At 36.6% G+C, this 24,579-nt stretch overlaps 1 protein-coding gene across 1 annotated transcript; it reads right to left on the bottom strand.

Moving 5' to 3' along the window:
- Positions 1–1,345: 1,345 nt before the first annotated feature.
- On the bottom strand, positions 1,346–23,827 carry LOC149033269 (uncharacterized). Its single transcript, XM_089169853.1, has 9 exons — positions 23,146–23,827; positions 12,129–12,638; positions 6,496–6,709; positions 6,019–6,135; positions 5,615–5,914; positions 5,261–5,469; positions 4,713–4,922; positions 1,580–1,733; positions 1,346–1,456 (listed from the first exon to the last, which is right to left on the bottom strand). Exons 1-9 carry the CDS (start codon positions 23,298–23,300, stop codon positions 1,346–1,348), a joined length of 1,980 nt encoding a protein of 659 aa, XP_089025979.1. The 5' UTR covers positions 23,301–23,827.
- Positions 23,828–24,579: the final 752 nt, after the last annotated feature.

Here is a 24,579-nt window from a genome sequence, read left to right as displayed (position 1 = left end):
GTATATGCGTTTGCGGGCGTTGTGCACCGAGCATCGTCTTGCCGACCATCTGCCGTCTCTGGCCAAGGACGTCTAGTACGTCGATGCTGCTTCTGACCCGAGGTCGATTCGATTATTGCCACGACTAAAATGTTCTTCGATCTCCGATAACGCTCGTGATATCACCGAACGGCTTCGTTGTTTTCTTCTTCTTTCTCCTTCTTCTCTAGCTCGACTTGTAATGTTAGATAGGAATGACTAAATTGATACTAAAATATGAATATGATTATTCGTTATTTTGGCTATAAGAATCTGGAATTTAATTTAATTCAAGTCAAGCCTACATTAGTCATCCATCTACTATTGTGTATATGAGTTTAAATAAATTTCACGTTGAAGATGGGTCGAAAAGGAAGAGGAAGAGGAAGAGGAAGAAGGAAGAGGAAGAGGAAGAGGAAAAGGAAAAGAAAGGAGAAAGGGCGAGCATAAGATAAGCGAAGAAAGAGAAAGCAGCGGTATGTAGCTACGGACGAGGCACTGATTGGAAGAGACACGCAACAATCGCCGCAAATGACCGCGTAATAGAAACGCGTTATGTAGTCCGCGGTAAGAGAGCCGGTAGGATACCGGTCGACCTTGAGAATGGACATGATTCCTTAACCTGCGTTTTCCCTTTTACGGAAGGGTTCCGCGTGTCGGGTAATTGCCGAGTTATATCGGTCGACTTGCAAAATTCGAACGCACTGCGCCAAGTCGGCACCGTCTCCTGTCTCCTCGTTTCGTGAGCAATACAGCTGTCGCTCGCACACGCTTCAATTCTTTATTAAGTGTGTACGCCTAACTGTTTATACTTTTTTTCTTTTCTTTCAAGTCTACAGTTAGAGATTAAGAAAGCGATTTATTATCAATAATAATAATAATAACAAAATAAAATATTGTAATCAAAAATAATAATCAAAACAAAAATCGTCTCAAGTTGCTGATTGTTGGAAAACGATACTTCCGTCCGTTTCTCCCTTCTTCTTATCGCCTTTATGGAAAAACGACCGTTTGTTTAATCTGTTAATCGCTTATGTATGCGCGAGTGTGTGTGTGTGTGTGTGTGTGTGTGTATTCGTGCGTTGTTGCCGACAAAGAAAAAATATATTTTTCTCATCACTGATTCGTCCGAACGAAAAAGAAAACCTAAAATATAAAGGATTCAAGAAGACGAGACTTTAAAATACTTTTTTACCCACTCTAATTGCAAGTTAAATAAATTAGATGAGTTGCTTGAAATAAGATCGTTGACAAGAATTTATTAAAGTATTATCGAAAAAAAAGTGAGATGCCGTGAGAACAACTTTAATCGTAAGATCCATCCGGATTAGATAGCGTATATTTTTACTATGGTAAACAGATGAAAGTCTTCTAACAAGTGTGGGCGCATGTTGAAACGATCAGGGTGTATGCTAAGTGAATGCAAATCTCTATCGATCTGCATAATTTGCCACAAGATTTCTCTCAATTTTCTACGATTTTGTCTTGGCTGGCCACTTGGCTTACGCCGATTTCGATCGATCTGTTTGCTTTTTAGGTTACATTGCAAAGAATTACTTACAATCTCGACGTAAACGAAAGGTGTAACAGACGGTTGCCATTTGACTTGACGTATTAGAAGAACATTTTGAAGCTTAATGTTACGTATTCGAATTTCAATGTGTACGGGTGTATCCAGTTTATTATCTAAACGTTTAGACGGATTTATATAGGGTCTATAGAAACAAATAAGATTACATGCAACTTCAAACAATTTATGAAGAATTGGAAAGTTTACATGAAATTGTAATTAACTCAATTGGAATGAATTCAATGATTATAAATAACAGACATTTAGGCGTATCTTATTATCCATTTGTGAATAAAATAATGCTGATATGTGTTTATAATAATAAACGAATAGAAAAATAACAGATAGATTATAAATATTCGTCGAAAGGAGGACAGAAGTTAGCAGCTTATTCGTATGTGATTTATCATCTCGCGTGTCATGCCCTCTGTACATAATTTCACCGCAGGGAATTGCAGGGTAGCTTAATTGACACGTTATCTCTTTTCGTAGTATATACACCTTACGAATATACATTCGTCTTAGCCTTACTTTTGCCCTCCTCCTTCGTCCACGCGTCGGCCTTAAATCAATTCCGAGTACGGACAAATTACCAAAAAGGATTAATGGCTTCAACGCCGGCCCTAATTGGTCCCCCAAATCATCCAAAGAAAAGAGAAGATGGAAAGAAGGAAGCTTGAAAGATCCCTTTTCGATAAATGCCGCGCCCTTTTCGATCGAACCACGATGCGACACGACGATGACAACGACAATGACAAGAACGATGACAAGGAGAACCGTTGTCACGACGCGCCTTCTGTAGACAATAAGTCTTATAATGTTACATATTTTCATTTTCTTTCATTTGTAAGCTATAAGCCTTATATCTGATCTGATCTGATTTCCTGTCCTGTCCTGTCCTGTCCTATTATATTATTTCCTTTCCTTTCCTTTTACATTTGTACATATTTACATATATATATATATATTTTTATATTTATTTAATTTCTTTATACACTAATACTTTAATGCAGTAATCCAGTTAACTAGGAGCTCAAAATAAGTCACGCGATGGGCTCTGTAAATCCTTCGCGGCTGGTCTTTCAAATTACCATGTAGATTTATTCTTTCCATGGTAAAACCCATCATTAATACTTATTCTAACCGAGACTGTTTGCGTCAAAAGATGTTTCAACGAACCCACCTGATATTCTCTACTATTTGTTTTACCTAATACGATCATATCGTGTGTGTGTGTGTGTGTGTGTGTGTGTGTGACGCGCGCTCGGATCGACGTAGTCCGCTTAAAAGGTCCGTAGGCGTTTCAACGGATCACTGAACGAGACGAGTCCGTTTTAAAGAGAAAAATCGTGTAATCGAGATTCAAATGATCCTGCTGCGAGAAGATAATAAATTAATGAGCTACGTGTGCGCGACGATTAAGCGCGAGCATGCTACAATTATGTATGAGTCACTTGAATCGGTTCAACGTTTCTTGTATTTTAACTCTTATGTTGGAGATAATACCGGGTGTACCATTTAACTGTATCACTTGAAATGTATATATATTTCCATTATTTTTAAATTTATGAAACATGTTATTTAAGACAAAATGACTTTATTTAAAGAGACACATTTAATGAACGAAAGCTAATCGTTTTCAATGGTATAATCGTTAAATAAATCAAAGAAAAATATTATTTTATCCTCGGTATAATAAAATATCCAGCAAAAACATAGTGTAATGATTTTAGTTTTAGCGCCTTCTTGAAATTAAATCCAAAATGATTGATCTAAAGAGATGGAAAATAAATCCAAAGATCTACCAGTTGTATTAAATGGAATTGCGGTTAACCCTTTTAATACGCATCCTATTTGACATATTAACTAACTTATGACCTCAGATATTGTGTATTCTTCATTGTCATAATAATCGGAGCATCCTGTGCTACGTATTATAATAACATACGAGCGATATGCATGGGATATATTTATCCCATGTATCCTCATGTCATGAAAATACGACATGAGTCGTATAAATGGACTTATTCTCTTTATAAATAATTCGGACATCTAATAAGATCGAGTTAGCATCGATAACATGCTAAACGTTTCACTACAAACTTACATTAATATAGTTCTATTCGTCGATACGATAAATTATAAAATTTCGTGTAAAATCCAATGTTTTGTTTTCCATGTTTCCCGTTTAAAGTCATTTGAAAAACTTCTCATGGAATACGATAAGATGCTTGCTCACAACATCGCATATTCGCAATAGACATCGATTCTATAGTAGATATACTAGGTATCGATGCTTACAACAAGCATATATCGAACAATATCGATAATTATCGCGCACAATTGGTGATTTATTAACGATACTACGACGTCCTCTTTGACGTTTATGATCAAGGGGAATGGTTTATACTCATTGCCATACTCTCGTCTCGTCTCGTCTCGTCTCGTCTCGTCTCGTCTAATACGATATTAAGTTGTCGCGCCTTAACGATGCAAAACTTCTGCTTTATCCTATCAAAGATCGTTCACGTGCTTTTTATACTAGGAGAAGAAAAATTTCGCCTTAGAATTTACTATGATTCATTCAAGTAGTTCTCTATTGATATAATGCAATGGCTAACTGTGAAACTATTTAAATAATTCTAATTTCGGAGATTTGTTTTGTCGACGAACATATTTTCACTTTTGTCATTTTTGTTAGTAAACGTAATTCAATTCAAAATTATGTTGTCCTCAAATAAATCTGTGCTTTTCAATATTTTCATTATAAAATAAAAATAAAAAGAGAACTCTAAACGAAATTTTGCTTGCATTTAAGATATTTCCACACGTTCGAAAAAGAAATTATTTACAATTTAAATAAAAAACAAATTGAAATAACTTGTATTCAAAGAATTTTTGTTTTAGATGATAAATTCGAAGTAGTTATTTTCTTTTTCTCAGTTTCAAGTCTATATATATTCTTCTAATATAGATTTCATTCTTTCAATATCGTTAATCAAATTATTTCGCAATTTTGTTGCTTTATCCATTTCACGTAAAATAGGCCTAAACGAAATGAATCGATGGATGAATATACGATTAAAATAATTCATTCGAATTTGTCAGAATATCGGAAACTCACCGTACTCCGAGCATACCAGCTTCTTCTCTTTTATGATTATACTCTTCTCTTAAATCTCGTAATAATACAAGAAAATGATTTAACTGTTCTCTAACCTTCGTAACATCTTCGCGTGATTTCGTCAATTTATTTCGTTCACGTTCCATGTCTTCTACAACGCATACTTCCTTCTCTTTTAAATGAGCCACCGCATTAACCATTTCCACAAGTCTATTTTCGTCAATTAATTACGGTAATTAATTATACAAGAACACATTAAATATTGATATTACTTTCAATAATACCAAGCTGTGTAAAAAGAAAAAGAAAAAGAAAAGAATTATTTGATGAAACTGAATACATATTTGAAATATCAATTTGGTTTAAATTAGTAGTAATGCACTTGTGTGTATGTGTAATTATACCTTAGTAATTACAACTGATACTCCTTCTAAATAATAAAGCAATAATCATGGCAATAAAACGATCTACTCTATCTATATTTTAATTATTCGATTTTGGTGAAAATATCTATTGTATATTGTATATTAAAAAATTGAATAACGTACAGGGTTCGTAATTTTTCAAGATCCCGCATGCGCTCGTCAAGTTTGTCCACGTGATTAACATTTGCCATGCGAAGAGCCTCATAATCCACAATCGTCATACCTTCTCCTAAAACTTCGACATTTTGTTGGAATTTATCGATACGGTGAAAACGGTGCTGAAGAGCGATGTTAGAAAAACGATCACGTGCCAATACTTTTCGACGTACCGTCTAACATGGAAATAAGATCTACAATACAAATTTCTACAATACTTTAAATTTATTTAAAAGACTTTAGTTATTAACTAGTTATTATTAGTGTGGACTATTTTTTAAGATTAACATTATTGTCTTTAACCAAGATGATAAATATAACCTGACGATTTGCGATCACATCGACGACTTTTTCCGAAATTTTTCCTCCGGTCTTAACGTAAAATAGACCAACGGCAATCTCTTTCTCACGTGCGAGAAATTCTTTGAAGAGTCGTTCATCCTCGTCTTTCAAAGTTTCCACCTTGTCCTTGTAATTCTCTATCTCAAAGAAAAATTGCATTTCCTTTGCAGTCGCTTCGTCAATCTGCAATTTGTAAGCTTCTAAAGCTTCTCCGTAAATTTTCTCCATTTCTTCGGCCGTTTTACTTTCGATCTCACTGGTTGTAACTTTTTGTTGTATCTAGACAACATTTGTATGAACATTTGTTGAAAGGAATTAATATAAAAATTAAAAATCAAAATAATTGCATATAATTGTTCAATATAATTGTTCAAATAGTGGACCTTTTGGAAATGTTGATAAACGCGACGTTCTAAAAGCTTATTTCTTCTCCTGAGTAATCTCATTTCTGAAATCAATCCTTTCATCATATCAATCGTGGCTTCCCGATCATCTAAAACCTAGGAAAAATAAGAAAGAAAAGGGTTGAGGTAAGCAAGAAAAATGTTGATTTTTATTATTTCTTTAGATACGTTATGATGGCTTCTCCAAGTGTTTTACCCTTTTACCCCTTTCTCTTGAAAAGTCTTAGCTCGTAAGAAAGAACAAATAATGGTGAATAGTAACGTGTAGAAAAGGCGGAAAGAGACAGGAACAGGGAACGGCAAGGGGTGAGATGGATGTTGAGAAAAGGTTCGAAGGCCGAGATACGCGTAGGTGGAAGATGAAAGAAAATGGGAAGGGTCTTAGGGTATTACGAAGGTCGTGAGGAATAGCAATTCCATGGGCAAAACGAAAGAGAATGACAGGTTTATGCGAACCTCTGCAGGTATCTCGGCGAGCACGTAATCGGGCTCTACTGAGTCTCGGACTTCCTTCTCCTTCTCATCCTCTTTGTACTTTTCCATCGTTGCTGAAGAAACTCTTGGCGTTGTTGTGCTACTCTCTTCTCTCTTCTCAAGCTCATATTCATATTCACATTCGTATTCGTATTCCTCTTCCTCTTCCTCTTCCTCTTCCTCTTCCTCTTCCTCTCTGAAGATGTTTGACTCATCCCACGTCAGATAAATTTTCTTCTCTTCTTTATCGTTGTATTTTCGGTTTTCTTCTTCTTCTTCTTCTTCTTCTTCTTCTTCTTCTTCTTTCTTGTCGTGAAGAATATGTAAAAAGACGTTAGGATTTTCATCGTCAATATTTAGGTTAAATTCAGTTATTTCATTTTCCGTTTCCATCGTTTTTAATTATGTTAATTGGTTATCAAAGAGTATTCTCCTTTGATATTAGAAAGTTACGGTACAAAGCTTTTTCAACGATAAAAGAGAGGGTGGTTTCCTAACGTTTTTGACAACATTTTTGACAGCGTTTTGGACAGCGTTTTGGACAGCGTTTTGACAGCGTTTTTGACAGCGTTTGTGATTCGACGAAAACAGTTGAACTTAAATTCTATATAATTACAAAATTGTATTGTTCAATCCCAAATGTTACGATCTGCTTACACTCTTGCAACGAAAGAAAGGACATCCATCAGGCAATATAATAAAATGCTCATTCTACGCTGTACGTATTTGAACATTCCTTTAGATAGCTACATAAATACTCTAATTAAAATCAAAATAGCAAAGAATGAGGTAAAAAGATGAGGTTTACAAGAGGTGCTGCACTAACCATTAACCCGATTACAGGTTCTGGTAGGGTGAAAAACAAGCCAAGAAGAGAACAAGTCGAGCCGTATCGCGCTATGAGCGAGCGTTCGCACAAGTGCCCATACATGGATTAGATCTCGTGAATGCGAAGATGAAAGATAGAAGGTATGAAAAATAAAAAGAGAAAGAAAAACTGAAACTAAGAGGGTAGGGGTAGTGGAGGGCGCGTGGGTCGCCAGCACTGCATTCCTGTAGAATCAAGGATCCTTCTTCTCCTCCTCTTCTGTCCTCTCTTCTTCATCTCGTAGGTGCATCATGCATGTCGCGAACGTAGAACGCGCCAAGGTGTTCATCTCTCTCGTAGGGAGGATTCGAACGTGCCGTGCTGTGCCGTGCCGTGCCGTGCCGTGCCGTGCCGTGCCGTGCCGTGCCGTGCCGTGCCGTGCCGTGTCGTGCCGTGCCGTGCCGTGCCGTGCCGTGCCGTGCCGTGCCGTGTCGTGCCGTGTTTGCCTCTCCCCACCTCTACTCTCCAGTTCTTTTCAGCGTGTATCAAACCCGACTGCTTTTTTCTCGCGGCTCCAAGTTTCGACTCGCGGAGCAAGTTTTTCCGCGCCGATGACACTGACGTACCAATTTCGTGAGTTCCAACTCAGGAAGATTCCAAGTCGAAGGGAGGAAAGAGACATCGAACGAATTTATCTCAGAATTTTCATTTCAACTTTTCCATACATTAAAACGTAAAAACCCTTGTAAGAATAATTTTACATTACTTATTTTTTCTTTTATCTTACTTTTCAAATGAACGATAGTCTTAATCAAATCTTTTTTAAAATCCATTATTATTACTCATTATTTCTTAACTTCATATATAACGAGCATTCAATTTTTGTAAAATATATTCTTTTTTTTTCATGTGAAAACACACAATCTTTAATATTTTTCTACTTTACATATATTATATATGGTAAATATCAGGACAAATTTCTAAAAAGAAAAAATAAGATAAGAACTTTAACTCAGAAATAGAAAGATACAAGTTATAATTTAAACTCGGACGCAATAGAGAGTTTCTATAGAAGTATCAATGTGTCAGTTGCGACGTAACATTTGATGACAAGCGCGTGCGAGAAAAATGCAAACGAGCGAGCGGTATCATAAGCGTGGCCGTGTCGTTGGGCCGTTCGTTGGCCTTTCCTCAGATTTGATTTCCTTTCGAATCACCGCTTATTCCAGGCTCGTCTGTGCAGGCTACGATGGAAACTGGACTGACTGGCTTAAACGCGCGCGTCTCCTAACTTCGTAAGTGTGTACGTCGTCTACACGAGTACTCACTTATGTACCTACCCCTCTCTCACCCTCTCATTTTCGATTTCTCTCTCTTTCTCACTCGAGAATGCAAGAGCGCGTCGAATCGTTCTGCGTCAAATAGAATGCGACTCGAGAGAGGGTACACGGAGAAAGGAAGTTAAGAAACGGAGCGAGAGAGAGAGAGAGAGAGAGAGAGAGAGAAAGAGAAATGTTGCCCGGATACCATTGTGGTCGGTTGCATAAACCCGCCATCTTGGTATCCTCAAGGACGTGGCTTCAATCCTAAGGTCAACGTACTCGACTCGTATCGAGTAAAATCCCCCTCCGCCTTTCCTTCTCTCCAGTCTCCCTCCTCTGGCTCTTCTTCTCTTGCATGCTGCTCTTCCTCATCTTCTTCCTTTGCTACTTCTTCCTCCTCCAGATCTCTCTCTCTCTCTCTCTCTCTCTTGCACGCAACGTGAGCTGTGTGAAAATCTCATCTGGCCACGAGCGAGATGTCACTACCATTAATCCCACCGCCAATACGCCGTGCCTGGCCAAGTTCGAATCGAGAGCCTCCTGGCTCTCCTTCTTTGATTTTTTTTTTCATATTTTTTAGGTTTCTTCATCTTCGATCATAGAGTCCTTCTTCTTTATCTATTCCATTAAGAGTAGTTGGCTAATCGTTTGTTAGCTTTTTACTCGTTTCTACCAGAATATGGGATTTATATTTAATGTTTTTTTGTTCGAGCAAAAGTTTGTTTTTTAATAGGATATATACAATCCAAATAATGGTTTAAACGTTTTCAGATATTTTCTTAATCTTTGAAATATTCCAAACAATATTCCAAACAATATTCTGAACAATATTCTTCGATGTCGTCGACCCTTTATCGAAGGACTCGAATTCCCCCCTGTGGGGGCTGTCAAGAAAGTAAGAAGGGAAGGTGTTAAAGTCGTGGAGTGGATTGTAAGGAAGAAAAAAGAGTTCTGGAGAACTGGTGAAGTCATGGTGCTCAAGGAATTGGAAGTTTAGAGAGAGAGAAAGGGAAATGATGGAGAAGAAAGCAGTGAAGATGAAAAATAAAGGAAGAAAAAGAGGAAGAAAAAGAGGAAGAAAAAGAGGAAGAAAATCCCAAGTCATCCCGGACTACGAGGATATTCTATTTATATTTGAAACGAAAGATCACGTTTTCTACTTACATGTCCGATCATTTTCTAATTTATAGGATAAACGATACATGATTCGCGCGTAATTCATAATTTTTGGATTAAAAATATCTTGTCGCAAAAATAAAGCGTTGATAATACTCGTCAAACACAGAGTATGTGTTGCTGTTGTAATATTTAATTAAATTGTTAAAAAAAACAAGAAAAAAAATCAAATCGTGCTAAGTTTAATCATATACACAAAATCTCTCATCTGGTTAAAAATTTTAAGTTGAAATGTAAAGTCATTGATACTACCAGTATTTACTCTGAAAGGGCCAACTTATATTCTGGCGTTAGCGTGTGTTGGGGTAGCAGAGTCTAAGAGACTTCCGCGTGGTGCGATAACCGGGCGAACGTAAAGTTTCAAGGTAAAAGAAAAGAGACAGGGATAGACGTTTCGCTGGTTACGGGGTGTCTATATGCCTGTGTCGGACTATCGAGGTTATCGCGGCCCTCGTCGTAAATTTAGCTTCCCAACAACACTGGTTTTTAGTCTCTTTCTTTCTTTCTCTTTCTTTCTCTTTCTTACAGCAAGAGATTCCAGCTCTTTCCCTCTCGCTTATTTTTTGAAATCTCTTACCTTTTTCACTCTCACTCTTCTGGGTTACGTACGATGAACTCGACTTGACCATGCTGGTATTTTGCGGCCTCGCGGAAAAGAGATACTGTCCAAGTTAATGTCTTTTTTTGTCTCTTCTTCTTATTTTCTCTTTTACGTGCCACGAAGAAGAAGAAGAAGAAGAAGGAACTTATATGAGAGACGAGCACGAAGACAGCCATATATTCTGAACGTACACACACCGGGCACATACTAGATATGGACACTTACAACACAACACTTATCACTTGAAGCTGTAATTGAAGCCACTTCCACGACCGACCAGTCATTCGTGAGGGCGCAAGATGACTGCTGCGCTAAATCATCCTATATCGTTACTCTGACGACTCGTGAACCTAACTGATCCAACAACAACCCCATTCCACGTTTCGATAACTTTTATTTTCCCGAAACGTTCAAACGTAACTCTACGTGACATCGACAATGAGCTCGAACAAAAGAAAAACATTAACGCAAGTGTTAAGTACAAGAGAAAGGGATTGTTAAATAATAAATACAAAAATGTCTTTTACTATTGGGACGCGGTAATCATCGAGGAAAGTTAGAAATATGTGTACGTACGTATACGTATTTGATAATAAATCATTCTAGTCAAGTGAATTTTACTTGGACGATGCTGTCAACGAGGAATAGAGGAATAGAGGAACAGAGGAACTATCTCCGAGAGCTCGATTATGCTCTCTCTCTCTCTCTCTCTCTCTCTCTCTCTCTCTCTCTCTCTCTCTCTTGTCTTTCTAACCATACTAACCACGCTTCTTACGTCGATGCACTGAATCACTCTGGACAGGCTTGTAATTTAAGGAGACAGAAATAGAAACCGATGGTATACGAAGGGGGCGGTTTTCAAACACGAAGCGCGTTACACGTCCGACGAGGTGATAGAGGGAAAGAGTAATCGCGTATAGCATCCTGACTTTATAAAAAGGGAATAAAAGAGAAGAGCAAAATCGAGGATCATTGTAAGCATCTCCGACTATCGCACGCTGCTATCCCATTGGAACGTCGAACGTTAGCGCGACCTTGCCAAAGGTGAGGAAACGAAACAAAAGAAGACGAGTACACGAATACACGACCACCAATGTATTTTATAATTTCGTTCGATGAATTGGCATTAAAGTGCATTCAATTCAACAACAACAACAACAACAACAACAACAACTTTCATCATTCCCCTGTTTTGCGTACATGCTGCGATCGCAAGCTTCGATGACGAGGCGAGAAGCGATAAATTCGTTGACGGTTATAAATTGAACAAAAGTGTATAGTATAAGTATATTCAAATAAAAGAACTTTTACTCAAATTTAAGAACCTTTAGGACATCTTAAACGGGAATGATCGACTTGGTGGACGTCTAATTCCTATTTCGCTTTCTACGAACTACGAACTACAGCGCACCTTGGCGGACACAGGTTAGGCTTAAAAACAGACGAGTTGGAGACATCGCATCAATGTCCGGTCTGCGTTGCTATGTCATCGTAAATGATAAAAGTGCAAGCTCATTTTAACAAAAAGAAAAGGGACAAGATTTATCGATAGATTTTGCAAGAAAACTTTTCTTGATATCCCTCTTATATTATTACCGTTAATCTCGATCCAAATGTCCTCGCAATGACTTTGTAATCTTTTTTTTTAAGCGATAAATAATCGTTGATATTATCCGACAGGAGGATTAAACAAAATATCATTACTCACCTTCTACGACGTTGTCGATCGTGTACACGAAGCTCGTTCAACGAATGCCTGCGCCGATCGCGATTTCGTTTCTTCAAGTTTTTACCTTCGCTGCTGTAAATTGGTCCACCTCTCGTCAAACCACCTGAATCAACGCCAATGAACTTCTCGTAATAGTTAGAACCACTCGATCGCGGCCTATCCTGACCTCGGGACTTGCAATAATTTCCATGAGAGTTCTTTCGTATACTATTATTATAATCATGACGTCCATGGTGGTCTCCTCTTGGTAGACTGCAGTAAAGATTTTCCGATGTGCAAGCGATACTTCGAGAAAAATACTTTTCTTCATAACTGACGTTTACGAGATTAATATTTGTTTTACATGCCAATGACGAATTAATATCGTGGCTTCTTTTTGAACCGCTTCTTAAATGATCGCGCAGCCATTTTCCTATTCCACCTCCGCCGTCGTTATTTTCAATATTATTTCCATACAATTTGTGCCTGTATTCCATACCTGATTTGTTCCTGTAAAATAGAACAAAAAATATGAACAAAAGTGTGAACAAAAGTGTGAACAAAAGTGTGAACAAAAGTGTGAACAAAATGCGACATATTCTCTCTTTTATAGAGTTTGACTGTACGAACAAAAAAAGAAATAAACTTTTGTGAACGAGGGATTATTTAAAAATGAATTTTCTAGGTAACGATAATGTCTATTTTCATCAATGGTTTAGATTTAGATTAATTAGATTTCAATATCGAGCCGATGAAGAAAGAAAGGTCCGAAAAAAGGTCCGAAAAAAGGTCCGGAAAGAAGGTCTGATCGTGTGTACGGTAGAACAGACAAAATGGAAAGAAAAAGAATAAAAGTAAGAGAATTTGTTTAAGTAGAAAAGAAGAGGAGACTGGACGAGAATAACGAGACGAGTGTGGAAGACGAAGGAGAGGTGTATGAATGGCATACGAACACCGCCTCAGGGGGAATCAGAACGAATGCTTTATAATAATAAGGGCCGAGTGTGTAACGAAGAGAAAGTGAGAGAGAGAGAGAGAGAGAGAGAGAGAGAGAGGGAGAGAGGGAGAGAAAGAGTCAGAGACAAAGAGGAGACACGGTAAGGGTCGAGAAGTAGTTAGGACAGGATGACCTTGGCAAGGTCACTGATACTTCTGGCCAACGCCACTAGAAGCCACCACCATTCAGCACCGTGCAACTCCACTCTTACTCGTATTACAACTTCTCTGATCATATTTATCAATTTCTTCTTTATCGGTAATACTAAAATCATAAACAGATAAGAAACTATTATATTAATTTAATCTAACCCCCATGCTGTCGCATCTCGTATTCAAGCAAGCTCAATGTGGCCCAATCTACAATAATTAAAATCCAACAATATAGTCCTTAACTTTATATTATTTATTAATTTATTTCTTTAACAACTTAACTATCATATATATTTCTTAAATTCGGCAAAAACAGTTTTTGGTTATACAAAAAATGTAGCCCGCCCGAGTTAGCGAAAATATTGAACGCCCCTCTTTCGTTGATGTCTCTTCATTTCATTGAAGAGACATCAACGAAAGACTAAGAAAAGTACCGAGACTCGTTCTACTCGTATTAGCAAATAACGTCTCGCTGTGAAACGCATTATAGTACTAATCTCACGCCTTTACCATTAGTCTCAATCTGTAACGAAATCTTGGTCGAATCGTCATTTCCATATCAATTTAATGAGCATCGAAACGCTTAACTCGAGCACGATCGATTGGTGAAATTAAAATAGAAAGAGAGAGAGAGAGAGGTAAGTGTACGTAATGCTAAAGACTCAATATAAGCAAACGTACTTAGCGATTCGACCAAGATGGGCCTAATTAATTGCGCTGAAATTAATTAGCCGCGTAACGCAGGTTACTTAATTGACCGGGAAAGAACAAGTCTCTGAGCTTCGTGATAAAAGGAACGGCCAACCTCGTCCAAGGCTCTAATCAGACATGAAGATCTCGACCTCGAGAAAGGAAAAAAGCAAAATAGAAGGAGAGAAAAAGAAAAAGAATGGTTCAGTATATCGACAGCAAGTTTCGTGACTCCAGCGGGTGTATTATCTGGCGTGTTACGCCACTGTTGAAAATTCCGGTTTCTTCGGGCCAGCCTACACAGCAGGTCCGGTCATCTTCCCGGTCCAGCCTTAAGGGTGCCTCTTCCCCTCTTCTACATACCACTTTATCTCTTTGCCTTTTTTCTTATCCTTCCTTTTTGCGCTTCCCTGTCGTCGTCGCCGTTGCCATTGCCGTTGCCGTTGCCGTTGCCGTTGCCGTTGCCGTTGCCGTTGCCGTTGCCGTTGCCGTTGTTGTTGCTGTTGTTGTTATTGTTGTCGTCCTTCTCGTTGTCTTGTGAATTTTCAAAAACAATCATATAACCATTCCGGAAGTAACTTCGAGATTATACTCCTCTTTAAAGTAATCGCAATTGATCAAAAATGGAATACTCTTAATATTCACATTCACTTATAGTTTCAATTATTACTATACTTCGTTTTCTTATACTTTTTTTATAATAATAATAACATTTAACAGGGTTTTCTTCCAGTCCGTTATGAAAGCAAACGATATGGTCTCAAACTTCCTACCAATGTTGTTTCATATTAATCATACTTTACGATCTAAAATGAAACAATGAGAGTATGTCTCTACGTGACGTCCTGGTAACTTTCCTCGACTGTATTACGACGAAGTATCGTATTCTTTTATTCTCCTGTCTCTCTCTTTCTCTCTTTATTTCTTTCATTTTTTCTTTATTCCAATATCACCGTTTCTAATCTGTCTACTTCGATTATCGTTCGATCTTCAACAAAAACGACGAAAACGATGACGAAGACGTAAACAACGATGACAACGATGACAACGATGTCGACGACGACGACGACGACGACGACGCGATTAAATTACAAAAGACATACGACTTTAAGGTCGAAACTTATAAGCATTAAAGAGTCGCAAACATTAAATTTTTCACATAATATGAATCCCGGTAAAATCAATTGTCAAAAGGCAACCTTTATGCAAAACATAATAAATGTTTTCAGCAAATATCATACTAAACGTGATTTAAATAAGAAATAATCATACGAATGAAAACTATTTGTTTTCTAATTTATCGTATATTTTTTTCAATTTATTCGTTTAGAATACCCTTGGGTATGGGCAAAACATATGAAAATTCGCAATTTTACGGAGCACCCTGTATATAGTCAACCTCTCTCGCCACCTCGCAAACCTTTCCATGGCTGGTTGTATAGTCTGAAGTCTCCCGGGCTGGTTCTAGTTCTTACTCTTCGTCCGACTCTTCGAGTTTTGTGTGGCTTTAGCTTCATGGCGTTTTTGTTTTTCTCTTCCTTCGCGTTCTCTTCTCTCTTCTCTCTTCTCTCTTCTCTTTTTCCTATACTCCTTCGAACATTCATCTCTCTCTCTCTCTCTCTCTCTCTTTTTGCTTCGAAACAGCATCTTCTTCTCCATCTTACTCTCTTTCTTTCTCTCATTTACACTTTCCATTTTCTTTCTTCTTCATGTTTCTAGCTCACCGGCAGCATCTTCTCTTTCTCTCTCACATTCACTCTCCCCTATTCGTTTTTCGTTTATCTTTTTCTCTTTGGTTTTCTCGTGATCGCGACAAGCGTATGTCTTTTCCCAACTATGTTCCAATCCTTAACAAGCATCCTTTTACATGTTCACTCGTTTTCTTTTTCTCATCCAAAACTTGCTGACCCTGAATCTTTTTATTCTTCTTAGGATCCTCCTAGGAAGCAAGTTCATGTTATATTCGTTTATTAATTGACGCATCCTTTTAAATCCTCCTAACGACATCAACTATATGTATTTCAATCATAATTTTGAAGTACGTTATTCCACTTATGTTGGTAAATCACCTGATATATTAGTTAAATGTTAACAGATTATAGAAGAGCATAGATATCATTGTAAGATCTTCATTAAAAAAAAAAATTTTACTTCAAATTATTTTTATATACTTCATATCCCCATAATATCTTCAAACCATTGAATTACCCAGATCCATTACTTGTTATCGTGTATTTTTATGTTTATATTCTAAATACGAATTCAAGATAAGTGTAACGTAACTTCTTAAGAACATCTTTCTACATGTCACACAAGATTGTTTTATAAGCTTGCCTTTCGAAACCTTAAGAATTGTAATGAACAGTAGAATCCTTTCTAAAAGGAATTGCCATCGAAAAGAAAGAAAGAAAGAAGGAAGGAAGGAAGGAAGGAAGGAAGGAAGGACTTATGTTTACGCGTCACAAACTCATTGTTTCTTGACAATGAGTAGTAAAGCCTACTGATGTACGGCCTAACTTTAGTTTATTTCTCTTTGCACAGGATAAAAGTATTAGAAGAGATACACAAAGAAGGGTAAGAAAAAGAGAAAGAGAGAGAGAGAGAGAGAGAGAGAGAGGGAGAAGGAAGAAAAAGAGGAAAAAGAGAATAGATGATGCTTGTTCTGCAACCATGATAGTCTGCAAAAATCTTTCTCTCTGTGCTACCAATGGCAGTGGCGATCGCATTTAAATAATGTTTGTCCTTGATTACTATTGTCTGCTTTCCTTCTTATCCTCCACTTTTTCATTTTCATCCTTCTTCTTTATTTTTAATAATTTTAATAATTACAAAATCCTTTAACATAATTTAAATAAAGAAAAGTGTTTTTTATTTTGTATAATTTTATTCATTATTGTTTTTCATTAAAATAACTTTAATTATTTGATTGAAATTATTTCTTGTCTGCACTTACTCCCTCCCATTTTTACTCTGGAATTTTTTTAATTGAAATCTTCTCTATAATATTTTAATAAATTCGATTATACACTGTTTTTATAGAAAAAAAAAATCATCTTTTGATTCTCGACTGGTAGTATGTAATTACAAAAATTTTCACTGTTATACGTTCTTCACTTAATTGCTTAAGAAAAGTCGTCGAACTCTTCTAGTCAGCGTAGGAAGATTGTAGGAGTATGAGATTCATGTTTTCCTTCGTTAGCATACTGGTGGTATCCTAACGATAGCAATGTAATCAACGACTTATATTAAATCATAATATTCGTTCAAAGTTAGACAATTTTTCTAGAAAAATTCTTCGCTTGTTTTAACTTTTTCCATCTAAACTCTAAATAGTTAATCCTATTGCATTAATGAAGTTTATGAAGGAACTTATTCTAATATTTCCTCTAAGAATGCGTGTATTATCCAAAAGAAAAGTGCCGCTTTATAAATTCTTGATAAGAGCAAATATTTTTTTGTTCATATTTTAATGGAATAAACGTTTATAAACTTGGTAGATGGATTTATTTAGAATTTATATTATATTTAAAAGTTAGGCTATATGTAGTTATATGCAGTCGGAATAATTTCTGAACAATGTCTTCAAAATGGTGCCAACTAAAACAATCAGAAAGTTTATAAATAACAAGTACATTGGATCACAAAGAAGAAAAATGAAGGATTTTCAACCAATTGTAGTTGGTCGTTTAGCGCCTATGTACAAGCCACCTCTAATCATGTACGATATTACGATAGTGTATCTAATTGTAAACTCTTCAATATATTGTGTTGTAGATAATAAATTAAACGATAATCTACGAAACCATTGTAAAACTTTATCGATCATATTTCGTATTCATTGTGAAAGCCAATCGACGTTTCATAAGGATGCTGGAACTTTTCATATATGAGACTTGTAACCCTCCTTGAGAATATAAAATATGCGATAGACCACATTTTTTTACGTTAAACTTTAGCTACATCGCGTAATTCGCGTTGGTGTCGTGTGCTAGGAGACGATAAAGAGTGAAACGAAATCGCTGCTAAACGTTACGATATGTAGCTATGTACATACATATCTCCTACATATGTAACTATGTAGGTATAATTTATATACGCACAAAAGGAGAAACCTATCTAAGAAGGTCCCTATCCGATCAATGTAGTATGGAAAATAGTATGGTGTAGTATGGAAACCTTATCGTAGGACAATACATGTGAAGAACGTACGTACAAGCTCGTATAAGATAGTAAATATATAAAAGGAAAATAGCATAAGCTATTGAAAATATTTCGAAATAATTTCATTGTAAGTAATAAAGAAATAAAATGTTTTCATCTGAAGTTCCTGAAAAAATAAATATCCAATCTAAATATATAAAGTAATAAAAGTAATAGAACTAATGTTAATAACTACCATGAAGTAAAGTAATAAAGTTAAGAATACCCAAAATGTTGAATAAGAAATAATATTTATATTAAATAATAATAATTATTATATATTGTTTAATAAATTATTATTATTATTATAGGGCTCTGGCCTCGAAGGGAAGAGAGAAAATCGAATCAAGAGAGTGTTGTGTAGATCGCGTATATACATCTCTATGTAAGTACCACTCCGAATGTATATGTAACACCTACGCACTTATATGCCAGCATATGAAACTCATATATAGACATATACCTAAAACAAAGCACACGCGCGATCGCTTGTTCCATTGATTGCCTCGTAGCTAACTCTACGTGGGCTCGTTACGTGACTCTACTCCATCTCGATAATGTTCGATTGAAATGATTCCTGCTGCATAGCATGAAATACGTACCTATCACGCTGGCTGGTACTTCAGCGCGAACGCGATTATCCACGTACCTATGTGCTTTACGTGGTGTTTCATATGTTAAATACGTATATGCACACATACATGGATATATACTATGATTGTATTCGCGGTTATTCCTTAAGGAACAAGAAGAGATTAAGACTACAGGCAGTCGACGACGACGACGACGACGACGACGACGACGACGACGACGACGACGACGACGACGACGACAACGATGACGACGACATTGCGACAAAGATCGTATTCTAACAGCGTAACGCATCCAATCTTGGTCTTTGCAGTGGCAGGAAAAAAATACCTGATTGACCAAAGATAAAGATATCTCAAATTCATAGAAAGGTTCACATATACCTGAATTTCAAAAAAAGGATATACTATATCTAGGATAAAGATAGAGACACCAAGATCTTTTTCGTATGAAAAAAATCCGTATTTCTCGTCGATAAATTGATCGTTCTCACTTTAATCGCATAAATCTACTAGATATGCATATGCTCGTATAGTTAAAAGGATGGCATGTGTAATATGAATAGATCGGTTAAAAAGTATCATGCAAATCGCGTTTGCAGTGAATTTATTTGGCTTTAACGATCAAATGGCAAAATAACGTCTTCTCTAAAGCTGTAACAGCATTATGCTCGCGGATGCTAAATCAGTGCCGCTATTCGGTATCCGTACGGAGGTTAGTTTTGCTCTCTTATAAAATATTCATTACATTTTCTCGCTTCCAGGTCACTGGAACTCCACCAACAGTGGACGTGTACACCTATATACGTAGGTGCACTCTCGCTTTGCCTATTTGAAAGAATAAGAGAAGGAGAAGAATAAGAAAAAGAGGAGGATCACAAACATATACCACGTCGATTATAGAGTATGACGTGTTGGTGCTAGAACAAAAGCACGCTCACGTTTTGTTAACGTCTTCCTAGGAATACCTTAGAACACAATCGTGATGCTTATGATCATCATGGTGATCGCAATGAACACGATTCCGAAAGCTTTAGGCTGTTTGCACGGTGATAGCAAAATATTCCAAGAAGATTCAGCACGAACAGACACTGTGAAACTTTTAGTACACGTGTATGAACAAACAACGGCCAAACAACGGCCAAAATAACGACCATCCGATAGATCATTCGAGAGTCCTGCATTCACACGGCACGCTCTTGTCACCGTTCCCCTTACTCGAAAATATTTTCTCCTTTGCATCGTGCTCAGGAATAACTCCAATGATCATTTACTATGTATTATCATGCGTCACGGAAAAGGATTGTCATTCTTAATCAGGATGAATACAAAATAAGATTCGTGTCTTTGAAAATGCTTGTGGAAGGATTGGTAATCAGTAACATTTGTATGATATTTTGTCGATGGTACATGAGATTCTTTCAACGTGCATCAATACTTAATGCTAAGCGCAAATTGTATTACGGAATATCATAAACAAGCTTTCATACCCACACAAGTGTAACAGACGTTGCAAACTTTTGTTTTTCTATTCATAATTACAATATGTAATATGTTTCTGTCAGAAATGTCATATAAATTTCTTTTTCATTTTCAATCATTTTAAAAACACAATAACTTTTCACTGGCAATTAATAAGACAATATCAAAACTTTTATTTCCAATAACTCTATGATTTGAATCACGCAGCACGCAAATATTGTTACTTTCGATTAATATTATTTGAGTTACGCGTTATGGATTTGTATTTATTCTCTTATTTAGCCTGTTACAAGAATCTTACACCGCTCTTATAATTTTCACAAGAGTATAAGAAAGATCAAGACGAATTGCGACTCATGACGTACTCCGATTAACCTCTGCTGGACCGTGTTTAATAGTTTTTACCGGTAAAACAAGAAAGAAAGAAAGAAAGAAAGAAAGAAAGAAGAGTCTGTGACTCTAAAACTTGCCAATAGAAGCGTGAGACTTATTGCAATCGGACATTCGTTCAAGACGTGATGAGAAGTCGACACAAACGGGGAAAGAAGCCTACACGAGTGAAAAGATAGAAAGAAAAAAAATAATCGAACAAAGAAGCTAAAGAAAAAGAAGAAAAAGAGAGAATTCAGAACCAGCTTGGCCGACCGGAGCCGCTCACTGACCCCTGACGGTTCCGAACGGAGCGGACATCACGGAGAAACCCTTTCCTTCGTTACTTTCTTATATTTAAGGATCCTCCTTAGAGTATGGCTCAACATACTTATATATGTATATATGTATATATGTACATACAGGGTGAATCAGAAACGATGTTATATAAATCTGGTACGGATACGATGATCCCGCATATCAGAATTAGAATATTTCTTAAGTATACCTATAACTTTGAATGCGTCCTATGAGTGGAAAAATTGGTTAAGTATTGTTACTATATTACTATATTACAAAGTGGAATAAAATTAAATTTTACATAAATCAAAAAAACGGAGTCATTTATCCTTAATATATTAAGGAGTTATATTATAATTAAGTCATATAAGTTATATATAGTTTTATTGCGAAGTTGTGTTTAGTGTTCCTATATTATTTGACACTATCTTATAATCCCCAGAATAGTGTTAAATAAGTTACGTTAAATAAATCGGTAGATAAGGTTGTTTAAAATAATATTTGAAAAGATTCATTTAGTATTATTAGTCGTATATTCTATGATATTAAATTGTGCAGCTACCTACTTAGATCTTTATCTGAGGCCACGCGTCATGAGCGGAATACTTTTGTGAACCTGAAACCTCTTCGAGAACCATTATCGGACAACAAGATACCCAGCCGGCGTGGCGAATTACCTTTGTTGAAAATATCGCAGCAAACGAAATGTATTATTGTACATTCGATTTGCCAGACTCGGATAGACAAGTACTTACTAGTTCCTACTATCTACAAGCGAATCTATGAATTCTCATAGAAGGCAACATTATGACTAATGGTAATAACCTTCTTTTTTTGTTCTTTTTAAGTAAAGAATAGTTTTACGATGTGAAAAGATAAAAATGACAAAGGAAAGGATAATAAAAGAAAGTACTACTACAAAATTAGTGATCGTCGAATGAGAATATTTTCCAAAATATGCAGAAAGTTTGATATATTGAGAAGATTCAGACAGTACGAAGTAAAAGAATAGTATGGTGAATATTACGTACATGCATAAGCAAGATTTCGGTTGCTTTCGAAGAGGTTTGCTCCGTTATTCCAAGGCTGGTCACTTTCCTTTGAAGAACGCCGAAACGTCGTCTTTCAGCTTACAGAAGGAAAAGGAAGAAGAAAAAAATAAAGAAGAAGAAGAAGAAGAAGAAGAAGAAGAAGAAGGAGTGAAAGGGAGGAAAAAAGGGGGACAGAAAGACAGAGAAAGAGAGAGAGAGAGAGAGAGAGAGAGAGAGAGAGGAAAAGAGAGGAAGAGAGGGGGAGAGAAGATCTTGCAATGTTATTTATCATTACGTTCTCTTCCTTGACGTTTCTCGCGATCGGATCAGGGCTGATAACGGTACATCACTTATGCGTACACGCACACAAAGAATTTCAGAAGAGCCATGCAAAAAAAACTTGTAAATATGGTTGAATTTTTCACGGATCATTGTATCGTGATCGACGAAAGCATATTTTATTTCCTACTCTGAAAGCAATTAGTTTCTAGCAACGGCAAGTAGGTAATTATATTATTGTTCTTCATTATTGTACAATATCCAATCTTGCAAAGTCATAACACTAGCAAGTTTTTAGCACAGGCTTATCTTCATTCACAGAATTTACGAAAAACGTGCTGTTTTGTTATTTTTGCGACAAGCTAGTACAGAATACGTGAAAAACCTACAGCCTTCTAAAAGGCTTATCAGCCTTCATCGAATAATATCAGTGCCTGCCCATACCCAAATGTAATGGGGCAGTGAGGCTTTACTGACTTCACTGAACAATACATACCACAAAATCTTAGGTTTACATACAGATATCTGAACTTGCTCCGGTAGACCTGCCTTCTCCATTACGCATTTTCATTCTATCGATTAATTCAAGGGATTATTTTATTTAACGGATTCGTTAGAGACCTCTTTGAAACTTAACAAACTATACACCGGAAGATAACGTTCTAAGAATAAAACAAATGCTAAGTATGAAAAATGTCGATAAGATGAGATCTTATCACAAGCACGAACGTGGGTCGATAATCACACAAAACTCGCGATTAAAGAAAAATAAGAAGAAAAAGGCATCGATAAGTACTTTAAGGCGTCAAACCGCACTTTTTCCGTAACAGGAGATAAATAAGGATGTAAAAAAAAGGAACTTGATCAGTCAGTGGTAAACAGAAGACAAACAACAGAAAAATACAAGATTCGAAATCAAAATCCTACCTATTGCAGTGCTTCTTAATATTTTTTTGGATGCTGCTGCGAGTACGAATAAAACGTAGGGCTCCGCTACCGATGGAACTTGGTCGCTTATCTCCTTTCTCAAACATTGAAAACCATTGTTCCGATTGTAGACTATTTTGCATGCCGTCTTCCATATCTTATCGATGAGTTACAACAGTTCATCAGATCGCTCTTAGCAAGAGTAGATTTTTGTTAACCTAATTAGGAAATTAACTGACTAAGTAAAATCGATGGAACTAAAGACAGTGATATATACGATAATCGATATTGATCATTTCCTCAACTTGTTAAATGATCTTTTCCATGAAAATTGAAACTATTCATATCGGTCGATTACTTTCGATTCTGACGTTGTAGCTTGTTCGCGTGGCTTCAAGTGATGCCAATTACATAACGGCAATCGCACGCTTGCACGCACGCACGCACGCACGCACGCACGCACGCACGCACGCACGCACGCACGCACGACCGGTCTTCTCGTCTCTTCAAACGATCCTCATCTGATCGCACCTTGCACCTTGCACCTTGCACCTTGCACCTTGCACCTTGCAACTTGCACTTTGTACCTTGCCTAAGAAACTCGCACAAGAGTTTTCCTTCCGTCGTCTTCTTCAAAAGATAAACAATTTTCCAGTTCTATTCATATCGAAAATAAACTCACGTTTTTTTTCCACAATTTAAAATAGTTGACTTCATTTCTATACACAATCTTTTGGCATAAAACTGAAATAATCTATCAACAATACAAAATGTTCATTTTATAATAGCCTTTAGTTCATTTTCACGCAAATCACCAATACTTGTTTACATAGTATTATTATTACTGTTTATTTTTGTTTATGATTTTAATAAGTGATATTATGCTGATGATTAGAGAGATTATGTTATACGTGTTACGATGGATCAAAATGTATGAAGATTAATATTCATTTGCAATATAATTTTCAATTTAAAAGAACTTGGTCGCTGAGAATGAGCGACATTGGTGCACCGGTTTACCATCCACGTTCGCGGTACCAGCAGCAAATGTGGCCTTCTCGAGTAATAGTGCTCTAGAGCGACACCTGTGAAGAGACGCTTCCCTCTTTCTCTTCTTCTTTCTCTTCTTCTTTCTCTTCTTCTTTCTCTTCTTCTTTCGTTTCTTTTTTCTTTTTCTTCTTCACCCCTTCTTCTTCCTTTACTTTTTCTTGCTCCTTATCTGAGCGACACAACTCGAAGCAAAAACGTTACCGACTCGACTTGATTGGAAATTTAAACTGAATCCTTTGTGATGCACGACTTTATACGTTTAAAGTAACTGAAAACATTGGAACCTCCACTTCGTTTTAAACATCAAACGTTTTCCATATACGTCAAATCTTCATACAGACTTATTATTTTCTCCTTTTCTCCTTTATCGACAAATTCAAAAGT

This window comes from Polistes dominula, unplaced genomic scaffold (assembly GCF_049000335.1).
Source record: "Polistes dominula isolate Pdom_NZ unplaced genomic scaffold, Pdom_raw_medaka contig_49, whole genome shotgun sequence".
Classification (NCBI taxonomy): domain Eukaryota; kingdom Metazoa; phylum Arthropoda; class Insecta; order Hymenoptera; family Vespidae; genus Polistes; species Polistes dominula.
Note: the sequence above shows the minus strand (reverse complement) of the source record. Positions and strands in the feature narration are given on the sequence as shown.

What these genes read in the sequence shown, in the direction of transcription:
- LOC149033269 (XM_089169853.1), bottom strand. Translation starts at nt 23,300, where the DNA reads ATGGAAGACGGCATGCAAAATAGTCTACAATCGGAACAATGGTTTTCA. An exon ending in TCGCCGAGATACCTGCAGAG is followed by an intron (nt 6,136 to 6,495) that starts GTTCGCATAAAC and finishes TATTTTTCCTAG; the next exon opens with GTTTTAGATGATCGGGAAGC. An exon ending in CTTTCGTTTACGTCGAGATT is followed by an intron (nt 1,457 to 1,579) that starts GTAAGTAATTCT and finishes CAAATTATGCAG; the next exon opens with ATCGATAGAGATTTGCATTC.